This window comes from Ipomoea nil, unplaced genomic scaffold, assembly GCF_001879475.1.
Source record: "Ipomoea nil cultivar Tokyo-kokei standard unplaced genomic scaffold, Asagao_1.1 scaffold2895, whole genome shotgun sequence".
NCBI lineage: Eukaryota > Viridiplantae > Streptophyta > Magnoliopsida > Solanales > Convolvulaceae > Ipomoea > Ipomoea nil.
In genome coordinates, this window is record NW_017619323.1 from 84,234 (window position 1) to 103,719 (window position 19,486).

Consider the following 19,486-nt stretch of genomic DNA (forward strand, 5'->3'; position numbering starts at 1 on the left):
TTTAATAAAACGACGTCGTTTTGGCATCCGTATGCACCATGCATGGTGCATACGGATGCACAACATAACTATCCGTATTGAGTGGACATTTTTTTTAGTGGACCCTAATGCTCATATTTTATGTATTAAATTGTTTTTCTTTATGCGCACTCCCACATACACACACTTTTTTTTTTAAGGAACATATACACACACTTGTTTTAATTATTATTGATTCTTGTAGTGTATGTTAACATGTTTATATATATATATATATATATATATATATATATATATAACTACTAGTTACCACACGTGCATGACACGAATAGTCCAATGTTCAATATAATGTGTGTTTTTAAATTAGTGTTTCAGAATTTATCAATGAATCATTCGGTATCCTAACGTATATCAATGCAAGATTATCAAATTTTTCATAAAAGTAAATAATCAAATGTGCATAATTATGATATGTGGCATAAATTAACTAGTGCAATAGTTTTAGAGGAAAACACATTCACTGGATACTACCCAAGTATAAATTTTACAATACAAAACCCTATTAATTAACGTGATCCATGCTCCATCTTGCTGCCACTTACGCCATAAATGAATTCTTGATTTAATATAGTCCTATGGTGTGCTTCACTACAAATTTAGTGACTTGGCACAGGGGACCTTCAAAAAACATAATCATATCTTCCTTCCCTAAAAAGACAATGATAATAGGCATAGTTTCTCATTTATGTTAAATATATACGGTAAATTATGTGTACCGACCCTTTCAATGTGTGATTCTAATTAATTGACCAAAGTTAATGTTAAAATTTATATTGTATTATCTTAACACCCCCTAATATATTTATAGTATATGTTTAACAATTATGTCAATTTTGATTTAGATGAGTTCGAACTTAAGACCTTCTTTATGAAATAAAAATAAGAAAAATACTAAAATCAATTAAAATAATATGAACCATTCGTTTCAACAAACAATTATGCCAAATATTTTTTTTTAATTTCCGTTAAGGGGCCTAAAATTTCCGTTATACACACTACTTGCAAGGTTAGAACCTTTCATCGCCTACTTAAAGGAGCAACTTAATACCAATGGACCACAAGCCACTTGGTAACATAAAAGTACTTTATATAGTGTCCTGCCGTCCTAAAAAAAAACAAAAAAAAAGTACTTTATATAGCATGCTCTTTTAACCTACATAATACTTCATTCTGTAAGGCTTTTTGTGTCTAAATAATTTATGTTGTGGGTGTTAAAAAGTATAATATTTTGTGGAAATTGATTTAATATTAAACTGGCATTGAGGTGCAAATTGGTTTAAATATTAAAAATTACCCAATATTTATGTACATAAGATGTCATGTCATTTATCTTACTTGTTTAATCAAAAAGTAACCTGCTAAAAATGATGTCTGCACAAATTTATATAGTTAAATGTTTTAATTGTACTTTTTTTTTTTTTTGTTCGATGATCTAATTGCATAAACACTACTAGTTTGATGGTCTATTTAACACTTTTTTTTTTTAAAAAAAACTTTTGCACTTTGTAGTATAAATCTTTGTACTTCAAAGTTAGAATTATTTACAAAAAATGTCACAACAATTTTCCTAAACTGATATTATTTAAAAGTGCATAAGTATGTTTTTTTTTTTTTTTTTTGAAGATGCATAAGTATGTATTATAAAGTGTAAAGATTTATATTACAAAGTGCAAATGTTTTATATGGTAGAGCTGCCATAGCTTTCTATTCTTTTTTAGTATATATAATTATTTTATTTTTTTAAAATAAGTTTAAAAATATTAATTCACATGATGTGACATTTTGAGTGACATGTAACTTGAAGATAAGTTACTATTATAAGTTAAATAGTCTATCATTCCCCAGTAGATATGCCCCTTGAATTCAAGAGTGGATTCATCATATTGTTAAGACCATGGACACTCTTTTTTTTAGCCTCACCTTCACGGTAGTATGGATGATCTGGACAGAGAGCGAACAGGAGAGTTTGGAATGGCTATAAATCTACGCATACCTCAGTCCTGGAGGAAGCAAAATCATTTCTTTTTGCGTGGCAAAAGATGCATGGCCCTGACCCTCCTACGGCTAACATGAAGCAGAATGCTAAATGGAAGAAACCTCCTTTAGGATGGCTTAAACTCAATAGTGACGCTGCAATTGATATCCAATCTAAGGTCCTATTTGGTAAATGACTATTGGCTTTTAGCTGTTAGCTGATTGGGTTAATTAGAGGGTATAACTAGTTGATAACATTAGTTATTGAAGGAAAGTATTTGATAAATTAGCTGTTAGCTGATAACTCTATGATATAATTTCTTTTTTCAAAAAGATAATTTAAAATACTGCTTTGAACAGCTTTTTGAATTTTAGCATTTTAGAGTTGACTTTTTAACCAAGTCAAATAATTAATAGTAGTCAAAAAAAAGTCAAAATTAACTAATAGGCTAAGGGTGTGTTTGGTTGGTGGGTTTTGCCCATAGGGATGGGTATGAAAGTGATTGTTGTCGTTTGGTTGATAGGTTTTTAGAACACTACTATGGATTTCGAATACCCCATCAATTGAAAAACACATACCCAAATAAAATAAGGGTTTCATTCCCTTATTCATTCTCAAGCACTACTATTAGTAACCATTCACATTCCACCCTACTACCAAACATTTTAAATACTTCCACCAAAACCCATTACACCATTACCAAGTATTTGATACCCATTCCGATTCCGATTCCTATGTGCGAACCAAACACACCCTAATATTTACTAAACATGACCTAAATCTTCTGGTTTCGGCTTTATCCTCTGGGATCATTTAGGAGATTTTTTTGCTGCTAAGAGTGTTTCTGTACATGGTCACTTACAACCTAGAGTAGCTGAGGCCCTGGCTTTAAGGGAAGGACTCACTTGATTAAATCTAGAATGGCATTCGCACAGTGTGCGTGGAGTCCGATGCCCAACTTGTGATTCAAGGTTTGAAGAACTTAAACTGTAATTCTTATATCGATCTTGTTATTAGTGATATTCAGAACCTAGCTAATGCTTTTCTTAACATTAATTTTTTATTTGTTAAACGATCCACGAACACCGCAACCCATTTGTTGGCTAAGGATGCCATGCTCAATGCTGATTGTAGGGAGTGGATTGTCTCTCCTCATCCCCTTATTTCTTATGTAATCTTGGCTGAGGCCATTTAATTTGCACAGAGTATGAAGCTCATCTTGTATTCAACACTATGAATATTGTAGGAATTTCATAAAAATACAAATATAATTTGTTTGTTTTGTTTTTTTTTTTTCTGTTTTTCTTTTGTTTTAAAAAAATTTCTCATCAGAACCCAATTTAATTTCCCATCATAACCCAACCTATATATCAATTTTCTTACTAGTTTTATCATATTTTAACGTCTTTAGGCCCCACCACGTACTTTTGGTTTTTTCGTTGTCTTCTTCTAAAGACACATAAGAAGTGTGGCTTTACTTTCGATTTTCGTTGTCTTCTTCTAAAGAAACATAACAAGTGTGGCCTTAAGCATAAAAGTAAGAGTGGGCCCGCATGGCAGCTCAACGGGTTATAGAGGTAAAAGTTGGAAAAAATGATCAGGGATTGAGTCTCACTAGCGATAGTGTGGGAACAACTTCTCAAAGTGAGGGGCTCCTTATCACGGCTGGTTCTTTAGCATGTCTAACATGTGTGACCGCACAGGGCCCCAATATTTAAAAAAAAATGTATATATAGTATACATGATTTTATACTAAGTGTAAGAAGATTGGACCAATTTGTATTAAGGTGAAATTGAACCCAATTGGCAATTGTATTAAAAACTCAAATAAAAAAAGTCCTAATCCTTTGATTCCTTTCTCTACTTTTTGCGGTTCCCATTCCTAAATCTCATTTGACAAGTACCGTTGTTAATTAAGAATGACAATTTCCAATTCAAAATCTCAAATAACATTTAAGCATCTTCGACAGGGACCTTATGCTAATTAGCAATTACCATTATTTTTATTTTTTAATTCAATTCCCAAATATCAATTAGCAGCTCTTAATAGAGATTAACAGTGTAGTGATTTTGATGGAAATGAATTGTATATTGAGCTAAAATTGCTTAAAGATATATTATCGAAAGAAACGATAGGGACAGTGAGTACATTGAAGTCATTGAAATAGATGGGATGTTTCCCAAATGCTACTATTGCATATCGAATATTATTGACTATCCCAATTACTGTTGCCTCTGCAGAAAGGAGTTTTTGAAAGTTGAAATTGTTGAAATCTTAATTATGATTGAGTGTGTTGCAAGAGAGACTCAATGGAATAGCTTTAATCTCCATTGAAAATGAGTTTTTGGAAGAAGTTGATATCAAAAGTTTGGTAGATGATTTTGCGTCTAAATGTACACATCGCATGTCACTTTTTAAATACAATTTTAGATGTATTTTTTATACAATATTTATATTTTGATATAATTTTTTGAACAACTATTATTTATATATATAAATTACTTAAAAAGATGGTCTCAAATTAAGATATTATTGCATAGGGCCCCAATTTTTATTGGAACGGCCCTGCTCCTTATGCGCAGTAAGCAAATGTCTAGCCTAATAATAACATGTGAGGGGGGCTCCTTATGCACAGTACGCAAAGGTCTAGCCTAATAATAACATGTGTAACCCTCTCAAAGTGAGGGGGCTCAACCGCTCAAGGGCTCCTTGTGCGCAGTAAGTAAAGGTCTATCATAATGAATTAATGTTATCCAAGCAACTACACATTATTAAATGTAATTTGATTCGGGGAATTTTTTAAATTCTTCTCACAAACGTTGAATTCCCAATGACTTAGCAGATATCTATTGAACTAATGAGCTAAGTCTCTGGGGATGAATTTATTTATTTATTTTCATAACAAAAGGATAAAAAATTGCCTGTTAGGATTAATATTTGATGCACCGTCTGTATAGATGTTAAACACCGGCAGTGAAGGAGAAGATGCCACATCATTAAAAAAAAAAGTCAATATTGACCAGATCTTTTTTTACAAAATATTTAAGACTTGTATTTTATTAGGACATTCTCTATTTCTAATTAACAAAATATATCTACTTTCCTAAATATATTTATTATTACTTAATTATTATCTATCTAATTTCCTAAATATTTTTATTTGATACATTATTAATTCTTCCAAAAGGCTGAACCCCAACCCTAAGGGCCCCCCACACCCCGGCCCGACAGAGCATTTGGGAGGATGTAAATCATGGTGACTCAACTGAACATGAACCATAGAGGCTAGATCGGTGCTCACTGCGCACAAAAAGCCCCCCTCACTTTGAGAGGTTGGTCCCACACTGCCGCTGGTGATACATTATTAATTAAATTGACAAATGGTGATAAATATATATTAATCACACGGTGATGAAGGAAGGAGTAATAACATTAATTTTAAAACTTATTAAAAATTTGATTTTTTACGTTAAATACTTATTATTAAGAGATTAACATTAACAACACTAACATGCAAATTTGATTTTTTTTTTTACGTTATTGGATATTTTTGTGTGAAGTATTATATTCTAACTTTTTAATAAGTTTTAAAATATAATTTGAGTATTACACAATATTTTATTAAGTGTTGATTTTTTATATTATTAAATCATGTCATTATCATATAACTATACTAATTTAATGTTAATTAAGAGATTTAAACAACATTAATGTTTGGCAACTTTAATTCCCATTCATCACTTTGTGATTAGTTATAAAACTTTTATTGACAATAATTATATCTTAACCTTGTTTGTAGTCAATATATTAAGAGTGATAAATATATCTCAACCTCGTTTGTAGTCAATAATTAGAATCATCAAAAACAAGGTTGAAATGTAATGGATTAAGCTCTTAATAATAAGTTTTAAAATTAATGTTATTATTCCTTCATCCATCACCGTGTGATTAATATATATTTATCACCCTTTGTCAATTTAATTAACAATATAGATAATAATTAAGTACGGAGTAATAAATATGTTTAGGAAAATATATATATAGAGGAGTGATCACATGTGGCCTATACATTAGGTGTGGCCGTGTGGTCAAATAAGGACCATCAGATCATTTCAATCCAACGGACAAGGTAGTAATAATATGGCGCGCCTATTTAACTAGAACGTAGTAGATAGGGGTAGAACTATCATTTTCTTCTATTCAAACACTGTGTAAGACCTCCTTCTACAAGTCATATCGATTCATAATCCCAAAGCACACGAAGAGAACCGCTCCACTTCTCCCCCCCCCCCCCCCTCCCGGCGAACGTATTCTCTTTACTCCACGAACGACGGCGAACAATGGTGAAAAAAGGCAAGGAACCGGCGCGCATGGGTATGAACTCAGTGTATTTTGTATTATAGACTCGGAATAAACCTTTTTGTGTTTTTTTTTTTTTTTTGATGATCGGTGTATACTAAATAGGTATTAGAGTATTTACAGTGCCCTACATGCTTCCACTCGTCCATATCATTTTGTTCTGTGCATTGTCATCGGCATCGTATAATATATTTCAATAAATACTGGTGTAATGGTGTATTTTACCTTGTGTTTGTGTTGTTGACTGTATTGTATATTTCATTAACTACTGGTGTATTCTGAACTACGTCACTTGAATAGAGTAAGAAACATTGTTGTGTGTTTAATTTTGATTTTGGTGTATTTTACCTTGTGTTTGTGTTGTTGACAGTAGTGTATATTTCAATACCTACTGGTGTATTCTGACTTACGTCACTTGAATAGGGTAAACAACATTGTTGTGTGTTTTATTTTGATATTGGTGTATTTTACATTGTGTTTGTGTTGTTGAATGTAGTGTATATTTCAATAACAACTGGTGTATTCTGAACTACGTCACTTGAATAGGGTAAACAATATTGTTGTGTGTTTTATTTTGATATTGGTGTATTTTAAATTGTGTTTGTGTTATTGACTGTAGTGTATATTTCAATGTAGTGTATATTTCAATAAGTAATGGTGTATTCTGAACTACGTCACTTGAATAGAGTTAACAACATTGTTGTGTGTTTTATTTTGATATTGGTGTATTTTTCAACATTGAACTTATGTCATGCAGACACCAAGAGGAAGGCATTAGAACTAGAAGACCCCCCAGCAGCAAAACATATAAGGAAGCAGCAAGCCCTTGAATTCATTGATAGAATCCAGAATGAGCTGCAAAGTGAGGATACTGAGCAACAAAATCAAGATGAGTCCAGCTCAAATGATGAGGCAGACGTACTGGATGATGAAGACAAAGAAACTGGCCTAAAGATACGATCCCTTCCCACACAATTAATGAACCCAATTGCAGATCTAACTGATCAGCAACGCAAAAGTGTAGAGGAAATTGGACTAGGGAGACTTCTTGACCTGAATATTACCAATGTGCCAAGGAAGTTGGGGCTCTGGCTTGTTCAAAACTATGATGCTAGGAGCAACACATTAAACCTGCCCACTGGTGAACGACTCCCCATCACAGAACATGATGTTGCTGCCACAATGGGGCTGCCGATGGGAGGCATAGAAATTGTGAAGAGGGCATCCAAGGAGGTATCTAAACTCTTGACTGGCTGGAGAGCAATGCTTCGAAAGAATAACGGCCACATCACCCCCCACGTTATGTCTGAGCATATGTTGACACTAAAAGCTACTGACCCTTGGTTCAAAAGGCACTTTGCACTGCTTGTTATGAGTGTATTGGTTGAGCCCCAAGTCAATGGTTATGTCAACCAAAACTACATTGACAACTTCCAAAATGTTGACAACATCAAGAATCTAAATTGGTGTAGAATGCTCATCAATTCGCTCATCACCAGCAAGCAGGCATGGCTGGACAGTGTTGATGGAAGATACGGAGGACCAATTATTTTCCTGATGGTAAATATACTACCAGCAAGATGCATCTAATTTATTACCCACTGATCGATTAATAATCTAAAATGCAAAATGCAGATATTCTATGTTGACCGTGTGGTGCTCTACCGGAGGACAGTCCCAAGAAGCTTCCCTACCATGAAGAGCTGGACATTTAAGCTACTCCGTCAACGAGAACAAGCTGAGATAAAATCTGGCGGCTTTGGATATGGTCGTCTTGATGATGACTTGCCATTGGACAGCACACCATTCAAAGAAGGAAGTCCCCCATTAATACAATCTGATGTTCTACCCCAACCACTGCCTACTGAAACTAATGCACCACTTCCCACTGTGTTACACGTAAAATAGACCACTTGAATCATATTCATGGTGTACTCCTTATATCTCTTTTACTGTTTTTAAACCTATAGACTGTTGAGCATCTTACAATGGGGTACCTTAATCAGTTTGTGTGAATAATATAATGTACTCTAGTGGTGTGCTTTTTAAGAGTATTTAGTGCATATTTTGATATACATTGGTGTGTTTATATTATATCCTTGTGGTGCATACGCAGGAGTTTGTTGATGAGATTACTAGCAACACAAGGACAATTGCAACAAGTTTACTGAGAATATCCAGACTGATTGAAAATGCACATGCTGCCGTTTTGGAACATCATACATTCAAGCAAGTTTTTGAGTCTGCTAGACAGATGCTAGGATTCAAAGCACAGGAAGATGGACAACTGACATTTACCCAAAGAGAAGACGCCTACTGGAGTGACGCTGAGTTTCTGAAAGCAGTTGATGAGATTGTACGTGCGGTAAACAAAAGGAATTTCCTAAAATGATATACCCTCTTTCAGCCTGGGATTGTCACAGGATGAACCAAACAAAGGCTGGGCAGATGTGAGTGATATTGCACGTGACTACCAGGATGTTAACGAAGCTGATGAGCCTGCTGAAGTTCAGTTGGGTGTGGATGAGGATCAAGCAGCAGACAGACCTCAAGAATGCACTGAGACAGCTCAACAAGAACCCCTATCTGACCAACATAAACAGGCTTTGCATGAGACTCGCGCGGATGACACCAATACTGAGGTAATGAACTATAATAAATCCAACATTAACACACTATAAAAACTTATGCTCTCACCTTTAAATATTACAGATCACACCAGAATGCCAAGGGCAGCCAGCCCCTGCATCAAGTCCACCCCCCCCCCCCACCCCCACCAGCAGACAAGGGAAAATGCCCAGCTAGAGTGCATAGCCCAATTGCACGAAGACCCATCACATACGTGCTAGACATTGACACACCATTAACTGCAACAGAGGAAGCTATCAGGCAGTGGGTATTGGAAAACCCTAATCCAGATCTGTAAGCACAACACATTCTAGAAACAATGGTGTGCTGTTTATATATATTTGGTGCATTATATAATGATGTTGGTGCATAAATATCCTATGCACATTGATGTGTTATTCTATGTGATATTAGTGTATACTATGTTAACTGTTGGTGTGTTTATACTAAATGATAAGTGACTGATTGTGTTTTACACCTAACATATTTCTTTTGTTTCAATAGGACCCAAGAACTATTCAAGTATGAAGGAAGGGTAATCCACTGGAAAGATATGCTGTCAATGAGGCCAGATTCACAGATCCCAGTCTCTATAATTGATGCTTGGGCAGCCATAATCAACATCCGTGAGTCAGAAAGGGGATGTACAAAGTTCATTGCTTCATTGTGGACAACTGTGAGTTGAACATATAAACCTAGCTTCAACTTTAACAAGCTTACAGTTCTAACAAAAATACCCTTACAATTTGCAGTTGTTCACAGTTGTGGACCCACAAGAAGATGAGGACGTTAGATTTGCAAGATTCAAATCAAAGTACCTTGCAGACAAACTCATCGCAGGCGACGTTAGGTGGAACAACATTCTATACGTAAGATATTAATATACATTTGGTGCATGCTATTGTTTATCTATTTGTGGTGCATTACTAACCATCCTTGGATTCATACTAACCCCCGTAAAAAACATATCTTTTTTCTATAACAGTTTTTGTTTCCAATTATATCATGCAACCACTACTACCTGCTTTCCATTAGCCCAATAATGGAACGATTTGACATTATTGACAACTCTTCTGTCACTGTGAAGAAAGAAAACAAGTATGGGACTGTGCTTGGAAATATGGTAACACACTAAGCCCTGACTGATTACATATGTTTAATGCACAACTACAACAAAAAATGCTCAGATTTGTATTACTTGATGCAGCAAAAATTCTTGTCAAGGTTCTTGTCTGACATGAAATCCTCATACAAGGCTGAGAAAGTGAACAAGGTGAAATCTAAGATAATGAAAATGCCTTGGAGAGATGCACACAACAAGGTGGATTGTGGCATCTTTCTCATGCGCCATTTAGAGACTTTCCGAGGGCAGACATATGATCAGTGGCAGTGTGGACTTCAGAAGGACAACAAGGATCAGTTGAACAAGCTACGAGTGCGATACATGGCTGCCCTAATCATGTCAGACTTAAATGAACACAAACAGGGGAACATTCAGCAGGAAGCAGAGTTCTGGGTTTGAGCAGGACGTTAATCTGGAAGAAAGACAATGTGAATATCTCTGACTTGACAGGTTTTTTTTGTGGTTTGTGATGACCAGTAGTAATTTTTTGTGATGCCAGACATCTAATGTGACATCTACATGTGTTCTTTTTGCGCTATAACAATGCACCATATGATATAGTAAAACGCACCATGATCTATTCTAAAATGCACAAATATTTCTGTATTATAAAATGTCTACTTACCTGTAAAATACACCAATCACACAAGTAAAACACACACCACTGTTATTTATTATAATCAAAGTGACATGATTCAGAATACACTATTCTGAATGTAATATACACTACATTTAACCCCATGAATGCATGGTTGAATATACATAAATATGCACCACGATATGCGTGAAAACGCAAATGCACAATACCAAACACATTTCAAAAAACCTGATTCTCTGGTATGAAATACCTGCATACCTTTAAAATACACCGATCACACAACTAAACACATATCAATGTTATTTATTATAATCATGTTACATGATTCAGAATACACCATTCTGAAATAAATATACACTACATTCAACACCAGGAATACAGCGTAGAATATACACTAAAAATGCACCACGATATATCTGAAAACGCACCATTATCTATTATAAAATGCACATGTCCAAATACATGCACCGTGATCTATTTTAAAACGCACAAATTCAACAATGTCTACAAAATCCGGATTCTATGGGTTATAAAATGTCTACATAACTGTAAAAACATCAAATTCCAAAATACAGACCAACTAAGAAAACAACACACAACTCTAGCCATTTAATGGGCACGTCCCACTATTATGACCATATTCATCACAAGTATGACATTTCCTTGATTGCTTTACACACTTATTCACAGCTTTCTCCCTTGCACTCTTCATCCGCTTCCCGCCGCCCTTGTTCTGAACTTTAATTGGATCACGAACCTCCACTGTTGACCCCTGAGACACATCACCACAAAATGATTTAATCACACTTTCTTTGCTGCTACCAGCTACCCCATTGTCATCCTCACACCCATCTTTGATAAAAAAAACTCCCTTTGCTCACAAATAACACGTCTTAGTTGTTCCAACCGTTCTACATTACCATCAGCCAATCCCACGCAAGCATAAATTTCAGACCACATTAGATTAGTAATCACCCTAACATTATCCACTTTAGCCGATTGATCAACAACCGTATCATCAATATCAAATATTGGCTTCAAACAAGCAACCTTTGTCTACCGAGACACCAAATACATAGAAGGAATTCTCTCAAGTCCACGATCTTTAAACACAAAAAAAATATGCCTACACACCAACCCCATCCGCTCAAACATTTTGCATGAACATATAGCAGTACAGTCAGCCAACAAAAACTCCACACACCATGCCTTCTTGTCACCATCTTTTATCCCATAGCACACCTTACCATCGCACTCACACAAAGACACCACTCGACAAGAAAAACAACCTTCACAAATCTCTACTTGCACATCATAAAATACAGAAATGGTATAGACATCCATTGCATGTTTCTCCAGCGCCAATGGAGTCTTCAAAACAGGAAAGCATGATTCAGAGTCAGCAGTCAATTTTGCTTGGGCATGTCGTTGTGCACTAATAGCACTATCAAAATGCACCAAAAACTCAACCAAACTAGAATGACCATTGGAGAAACTGCAAAAAAAAAAACTATTTTGAGACTCTGATCGAGATGTTGTCCTAACAAATCCCGACATAAACTCATCATGAAAGTATGGAGATGCCCAAAATGTACGAGACTCGAACAAGTAACGAAACCAACCATTATCAACCAAACCATATTCCTCTATGATACGACTCCATGAATCCTCAAAAGCTTTGGAATCTATAGATTTGTTCCAAACAATGCCATTCAACTTCCTCCTAAACACCTCGTCCTTAGCTAAGACCGGTCCAACCTTCTCACCAACCTTGCACATTATATGCCACATGCAGAATCTATGTTTTGATGTACCAAACACACGAGCAACTGCAATCTTAACAGCTGGATCTTGGTCAGTAACGACACAAATAGGTTCATGACGCATGGTTTTCTTAAATCTCTCCAAAAGCCAAACATATGAGTCTACGTCTTCCCTCGTAAGTAAACCAGCACCAAATGTGATGGATCTCTTATGGTTATCAATTCCAGTAAATGGGACAAACACCAAATTATACCTACAGAATGCACAACCCAACAACTACTGAATACATTAAATATAACAAAACACACTATATGAAATAAAAATATGCACCATACTATTATACAGAATACACAATAACTATAAATTACTAACCTGTTAGATCGGTATGTAGCATCGAATAAAACAACATCACCAAACAATGCAAAATTCTTCCTTGATACTGCATTTGCCCAAAAAACCCTTGTAAGCTGATCAACGTCATCAACATCATATTCAAACTCAAAAGTCTCGCACAATTCACGCCTTTTAAAAAGCGTATCTATGAATAGTTGAGCATCACCATTCAATATGTATGCCATCAAATCACGCTTGAAATTCTTAAAATCCACCCCAGTAGCACCAACATTGGAATACTCACCAACAATCTCCTTAAACAGCTTATAGGACCGAACATACCCAATATTTGCCCGAACACAACTTGCAATGAACATTTGATGGCCAGCATCAAGACTACGATTCACCTTTAAAAACTGCTTAGCAATGATTGAACACATCACATGAGTGTGTCGTTCCTCCAAAAAATGCACAACAAACAGTCCATTAGACTTACGCTTAAACACCACTTTAGCCTTGCACCCAACCCTATTTGTCACCCTCCGTCTCTTCACAACAATGGGCTTACCATCACCAACACACGTAGATTGCGTACTATAAATACTCTTTTTAAACCCCTCTCGACTACAGAATACCTGTCTCTCCACAACAACACCATCCCTCCTCCTTCGAATTGTACCCTGTCTACAATCAAAACCAACATACCCAGCATACCGTTTATAAAAAACAATAGCACAATCCAAGGAATCAAACGTTTGCCCCACAACAGGCTTCAAACTATCACTGCAAACTGGACGCCAATACTTAGTCAACCCAGGAGACATTTCCAAAACAAATGCATTGTCTTCTGCCTCAACGTCAGTCAAACAGTGTTCACTGGCGCCCTGACCACTAGTCTCTACAGCAACATCGGTTGAATTCCCTTCATCACACTGACCCCCACTTCCTTCTACACTACCATCAATATGATCACCATCAGTGGAATGCTCTGTATTGCAGACACCACCACTGCCTTCTACACCAGCATCAATTGACGTATCTTTATCACAAATGAAACCCACCGGGTCCAAATTAATAGCTGCACACCATGTATATATAATAACACACTAAATAACCAATGCATGACATCTAGTAACTACAAAACACATACAATACTATACTAACTTAATATGCACCACGAAGATGCAACTTTCACACTATATTCAGACAATAACACACAATATCGTAACAACAACAGTGACTTATCTCACCACCAGAAAAATATCAAACCAGATAAAAAAAATGATATAAAAACATCCATTACATAACAAACGCATATTATTATGAACAAATTAAAACTACAAACATCAAATAAATCAACACATACCATGATAACCTTCATCACAAACACCGCCACTGCGATCCACCCCATCATCATTGGAATGCCATGTATTGCAGACACCACCACTGCCTTCTACAACAACATCAATGGACGTACCTTTAACACAAACAAGCCCCACAGAGTCCAAATTAACAGCTGCACACCACATATATATAATAACGCACTAAATAACTCATGCATAACATCTGATACCTACAAAACACACACAACACTATACTACCTTAATATGAACCACGACGATTCAAATTTCGCACTGTAATCACACAGTAACACACAACGTCGTACAACAACAGGGACTTATCTCACCCCCAAGAAAAAATATCAATCCAGATAAAACCGATATAAAACATCCATGACATTACAAACGCATATTATTATGATCAAAATAAAACTACAAACGTCAATAAATCAACACATACCATTCTCCATCGCACAAAAAATCCCTTATTGCGATATCTCAAACTGCCCGGTATACTCAAATTGCCCTATCAACTGATCTTCGTCGACCTTCTCCCACTTGCGATGCGATCGCGACCGTGATCTTCCCGAAATTGCGATATGATCGCTATCTTGATCTTTTCTTCACCAAGTTGCCGATTCTCTCCGAGTTTAAATATATAGAACATAACAGAATACAAATTACCTTATATACATTCACGTAACCATGTAAACAAAATTACATAACTACCCCCACTTGCCAAAACGCGAACAAATCTTCCTTGTTTAAAAAAATAAGCCTCTGCCGTTAGATTGCCTTGATCCAATGGTTCAAATATAACCACACTGCCACACCTAATTACACTGCCACATTTGAGCGCTTTTCTATATATATATATATATATATATATATATATATATATATATATATATATATATATATATATTGTTAATTAAAAATAAAGAGTTTCGATCTTAATAAAATAAAATCTTAAATATTTTGTAAAAAAAAAAGACCAGGTCAATATTGACATTTTTTTTTAATGATGTGGCATCTTCTCCTTCATTGCCGATGCATCAAATATTAATCTTTGTAAATAATCTAAATATAGAGTTCAATAATTGTGAATATTGTTATAAAACCTTGTGTGGACATTATTCTAGCTTTATATTGATCATAGGATTCTTCATACTGTAAGATTCCTAATGCTGTAAGAGTAGGCTATTATGATAGAGATTATATATATCATTGTAATGTTGTACAGAGATTGATGATGATAATAAGAAATATTTTTCTCTTGTCTATTCTCTATTCTTATTTTTATCCAGCTCGTTATAAGCACTTTGCTCTATTCTTATTTTTATCCAACATGTTATTAGCACTTTGCTCTACATATTCGATGATGAACAGATGTGAGTGATACTGAAATCGAACAGCGAGAGCTTAACCCCTTGGATCGGTTCTTCGTTTCAATCTCGGAATACCTGGATTGGATGAATCGTATTTACCGATCAAGATAGATAAGGTACGCATTTAGTTCGTTGTTATTGTTGAATCAGTTTGCAGGCTCTGATTCGTCAACCATCACTGCAGCCCAGTTGTTCTGATGGGAAAAGGGTAAAGCAACTAAATCCTCTCCCATATATTGAGGTCAGCCAGTGATATATATATATATATATATATATATATATATATATATATATATATATATGATTGCACTGCATGTATTGGTTGAAATTGAAAAGTAAAAGGCATCGAAAGCTAGAGTTTGGATCAGGAATCTCCTAATTAAAGCTAAAACTAAAAGCTAAGTGTTCTGATAATTTCCCTATAAAAATATATATGTATAGTAGTGCGTGTCTTTATGCAATTGATTATTTGGTGCAAGTCAACATATGAATCCATCTATCTTAATCTTGTTTGATGTTAATACTTTGATAATAGATATATTCTGATTTAAGATTTTAAGCATGTAGTTGGAATATTATAATAACTACTTGTCCATCAAATAATTAGCTTAGTGCATATTAGCTTACGTAATTCAGATTGAATTGGTAGTGTTGGTTTGTACAACCTTGATGGCTGCGCTGCTCGGCAGGTCAACACTACCGAAAAGAAAGTAATGATCTTCTATGAGATAGTGAAGATAAAGATGAATCAATAAAGAGAGAATAATGCGGTGTTATTATTTCTCCTAGGTTTGGCCCTCGAAGTGCCGACCAAAGTCCTTTACATGATAATCCGGGGGATATTTATTCATCTAGGAGTTCGCATATGGTAAGTAGGGTTGACACAAGGCCTAACCTAGTGGGGAATAGGGCTGACGTAAGGGTTGACGTGCTGTCAACTTACTGCCTTTTCCGTCTGAACTAACTAAGGAAGTTGCCTAATGTGCGAAGATTGCTTCCGTAGAATCCGCTCGATGCGTTACTGGGGTGTGCCCGGCCAGGAATGGTCCTGACTGCGCAGAGAGCTTTCTTGGGTACTTGCCCTTAGATAATGACATCCCGTCCGTAGGGCCTGGTCGGCCAGCTTGGTCCCGGGAAAGTGTTTGATCAGAGGCACGCCGCCCGACGTAACTGGTCGTCTAACCGTATTTCTTCTGCGAGCCCGCCCGGGGATACACCGGCCGGTGGGTTGGCCAATTAGGAGTGCTCGACGGCCACCACAAGGCGCTTCCACTGCTGGAATTCTGCATTTTTCCGACCACCGAAAAGTGGTCGGAAAAGGGTGATTTCCGGTCGGAAATGCAATTTCCGACCAACTTACCGACCATTTTGTGGATTCGGAAAAAAAACCCACGCTATTACTGACAACTAGTCAATGTGGTCGGAAATACCGGTTTCTTTTTTAGGAGGTCGGAACAATTAGTTGTCGGATAAAAAGAGCATATTTCCTACCACTGGTGGTCGGTAATTGGTCGAAATTACCATCCACTAGTGGTCGGTAAGATTTACAAAGAAAAAATTAAAAAATTTGAATTACCGACCACTAGGTGGTCGGTAAGATTTACTAATAAAAAAAAATTTTAAAATTCTACAAATACCAATGGAAGGCAATTTGGCTCAATTAAAATTTGATTACATGATCGATTAAAATACTAATCTCTTTGAGCTCAATTGGGTAATAGGGATAGATAACCTTATCGTCAATGTATGTTCAACCTTTGCAACCTCTGCAAGGAGCCGAACTTCATCAATGAAAGGCAATTTGGCAATGCCCTTGACATCAAGAAATATTTTAATTCAGTTGCATGATAAACATCACAGAAGATATCCTTTCTCAGAAAGCAAAATTATAAATGTTTTAATCAATACCTGCCAAGAAAACCTCTTGCCATTCATGTCCACTTCAAAATCTACAAGCATAACAACCATATAAACACAATTCCATTACGTTTAAAAAAAATGAATACATTAAGCGATAAAAAATACTAGTGGGATAAAAATCAATAGTAGACGAGTTTGGGTCTGTCATCAATCTCCTATAATGCTCGGGAAGCGCATGTGAACTCAGTTAGAACCCCAAAAAACACCATAGCGTGAAAAGAAATAAAGAAGAAAGATATTGGTAGAAACCTTGCTGCAGGGAACACACCCAAAAAAAAAAAAAAAAAAAAACAAAATATGAGATGAAAAACAATTAATAAGACAAAATCTCTAAATTAGTAGAACTTCTTTAATACAAATTGAATACCTTGCTGCCATCTGTCAAATACCCTTCCATCAACCTAAACTCCTTGTAAACAGCCATGAGCAAGTTAAAAAAATTCATACACCCTGAAACATAAAAACCTCTACAACAAAGTGCAAGTGAATAAGTACATTAAGATGGTAGAAATATTAGTTTCAAGTGCCTGTTAACATCTGAAACTCATTGAACTATGTGCTACTTATGAGAAGCATATGAATATATATAGTGCCAAAAAAGTTAGTCTGAGCAACACATCAACTTAAGCTCCATTTGGGACAGCAATGCGATTCAGATAAATGCAAATTCAGATAAACCAAGCTGAAACATGGGTGTCAAATATAAATTTGAAATTTTAAACCATTCACGAACACAAATTCAAAGTAGCCAAGCAGAGAAATACAAATGCGGTACATAAAGGAACTGGATTTGTAATCAAACCCAAAACTTAACCTGATAAGGCATTTTTGCTACCACTTCAGTATCACCTTTTTCATCAAACTCCCCAGCCTTTCTCTTCGCCTTCCCTTTGCAATCTGTTGCTAAGTGGCCCATTTGACCACATCCCTGAAAACCGCAAAGTCAAGTCGTTGGATAAAGCAAGGATATTTCCTGGTTTAAATACATGCCAGAAAATAACAAAGCAATATCATTAAAAGTATCAAGAGGGTGAGTATAAATAGGCCATCAGATTTTATAAATTGGGTTGATACCCAATAAGTGGAAGCACTTCCTCATCACAACTGTGGTTTCTTCACAAAGCAAGAGCCTACTTGTTTCCTGGACCGAGCCAACCACCTGAAAACCGCAAAGTCAAGTCGTTGGGTAATGTATAAGTACATTTTCACCGATAAAACATGGCATAACATAGCATTTTTATCCCGCTTCACCCAGTAAGAATAATCCATGACTGCTGTTTCAGCTGTGAACATGGGAATAATATATAATCAAGAACAATCCCACAAAATGATTAATCCACCTTAGCAAATGGGAACAAAATGTTGAGGGTAATGCAGTAAGACATGTTATTTGATGGTTTACACCATGGAAGTACGTATCACTTTATATTCAAAACCAAATTTACTTCTTTTTTTTTTTTTTTTTTTTTTTTTTTTTTTTTTTACAAAAGGATAACACAGTCAACTAAAGAGTTATATTGAAAATTGGTAAATGCAATCATGATTTCATATAATTATCCATAGAGAGCTTGCATACCTGACAGTTTGTGTAGAATCTTGTGAAATCCTCGGATAAGTTATAGAGATACTCGCACAATAAATTTGGTAGAAGATTCGTACAAGCTTCTTCAACAACCTACAAGAGTAAGAGGAAAAGAAAATGCAATATTGATACTCTCATAGCTAAGATTGATGCCAAGCAGATGAGATTAGGGATTATTAATTTACCTCAGGAAATTGAAGTAAATGGAGTCCCAACATTCGCTCATCGTGATGAGCTAAATCTAGTGTCCCAGTCTGTTCAATAACCATAACATCAGTCTAAAAAATTAACTAAAAGATTGAAGAATTCTAGTTCGGAGATTGTAAGTCTGCAACCATTCACAGGCACTACAACATTGCCATGGTCTGTGCTTTTTTACAAGGATACTTGGGCAATCAATAAAAAAATCCCTAAAGCCAGGCTTAGCTCATCTGAA

At 35.6% G+C, this 19,486-nt stretch overlaps 1 protein-coding gene across 1 annotated transcript; it reads right to left on the minus strand.

Moving 5' to 3' along the window:
- Positions 1-11,324: 11,324 nt before the first annotated feature.
- LOC109160699 (protein FAR1-RELATED SEQUENCE 5-like) lies at positions 11,325-12,610 on the minus strand. Its single transcript, XM_019308976.1, has 3 exons — positions 11,858-12,610; positions 11,612-11,779; positions 11,325-11,495 (listed from the first exon to the last, which is right to left on the minus strand). The coding sequence occupies exons 1-3, from the start codon at positions 12,608-12,610 to the stop codon at positions 11,325-11,327; spliced, it is 1,092 nt and encodes a 363-aa protein (XP_019164521.1).
- Between the last annotated feature and the right edge of the window lie 6,876 nt (positions 12,611-19,486).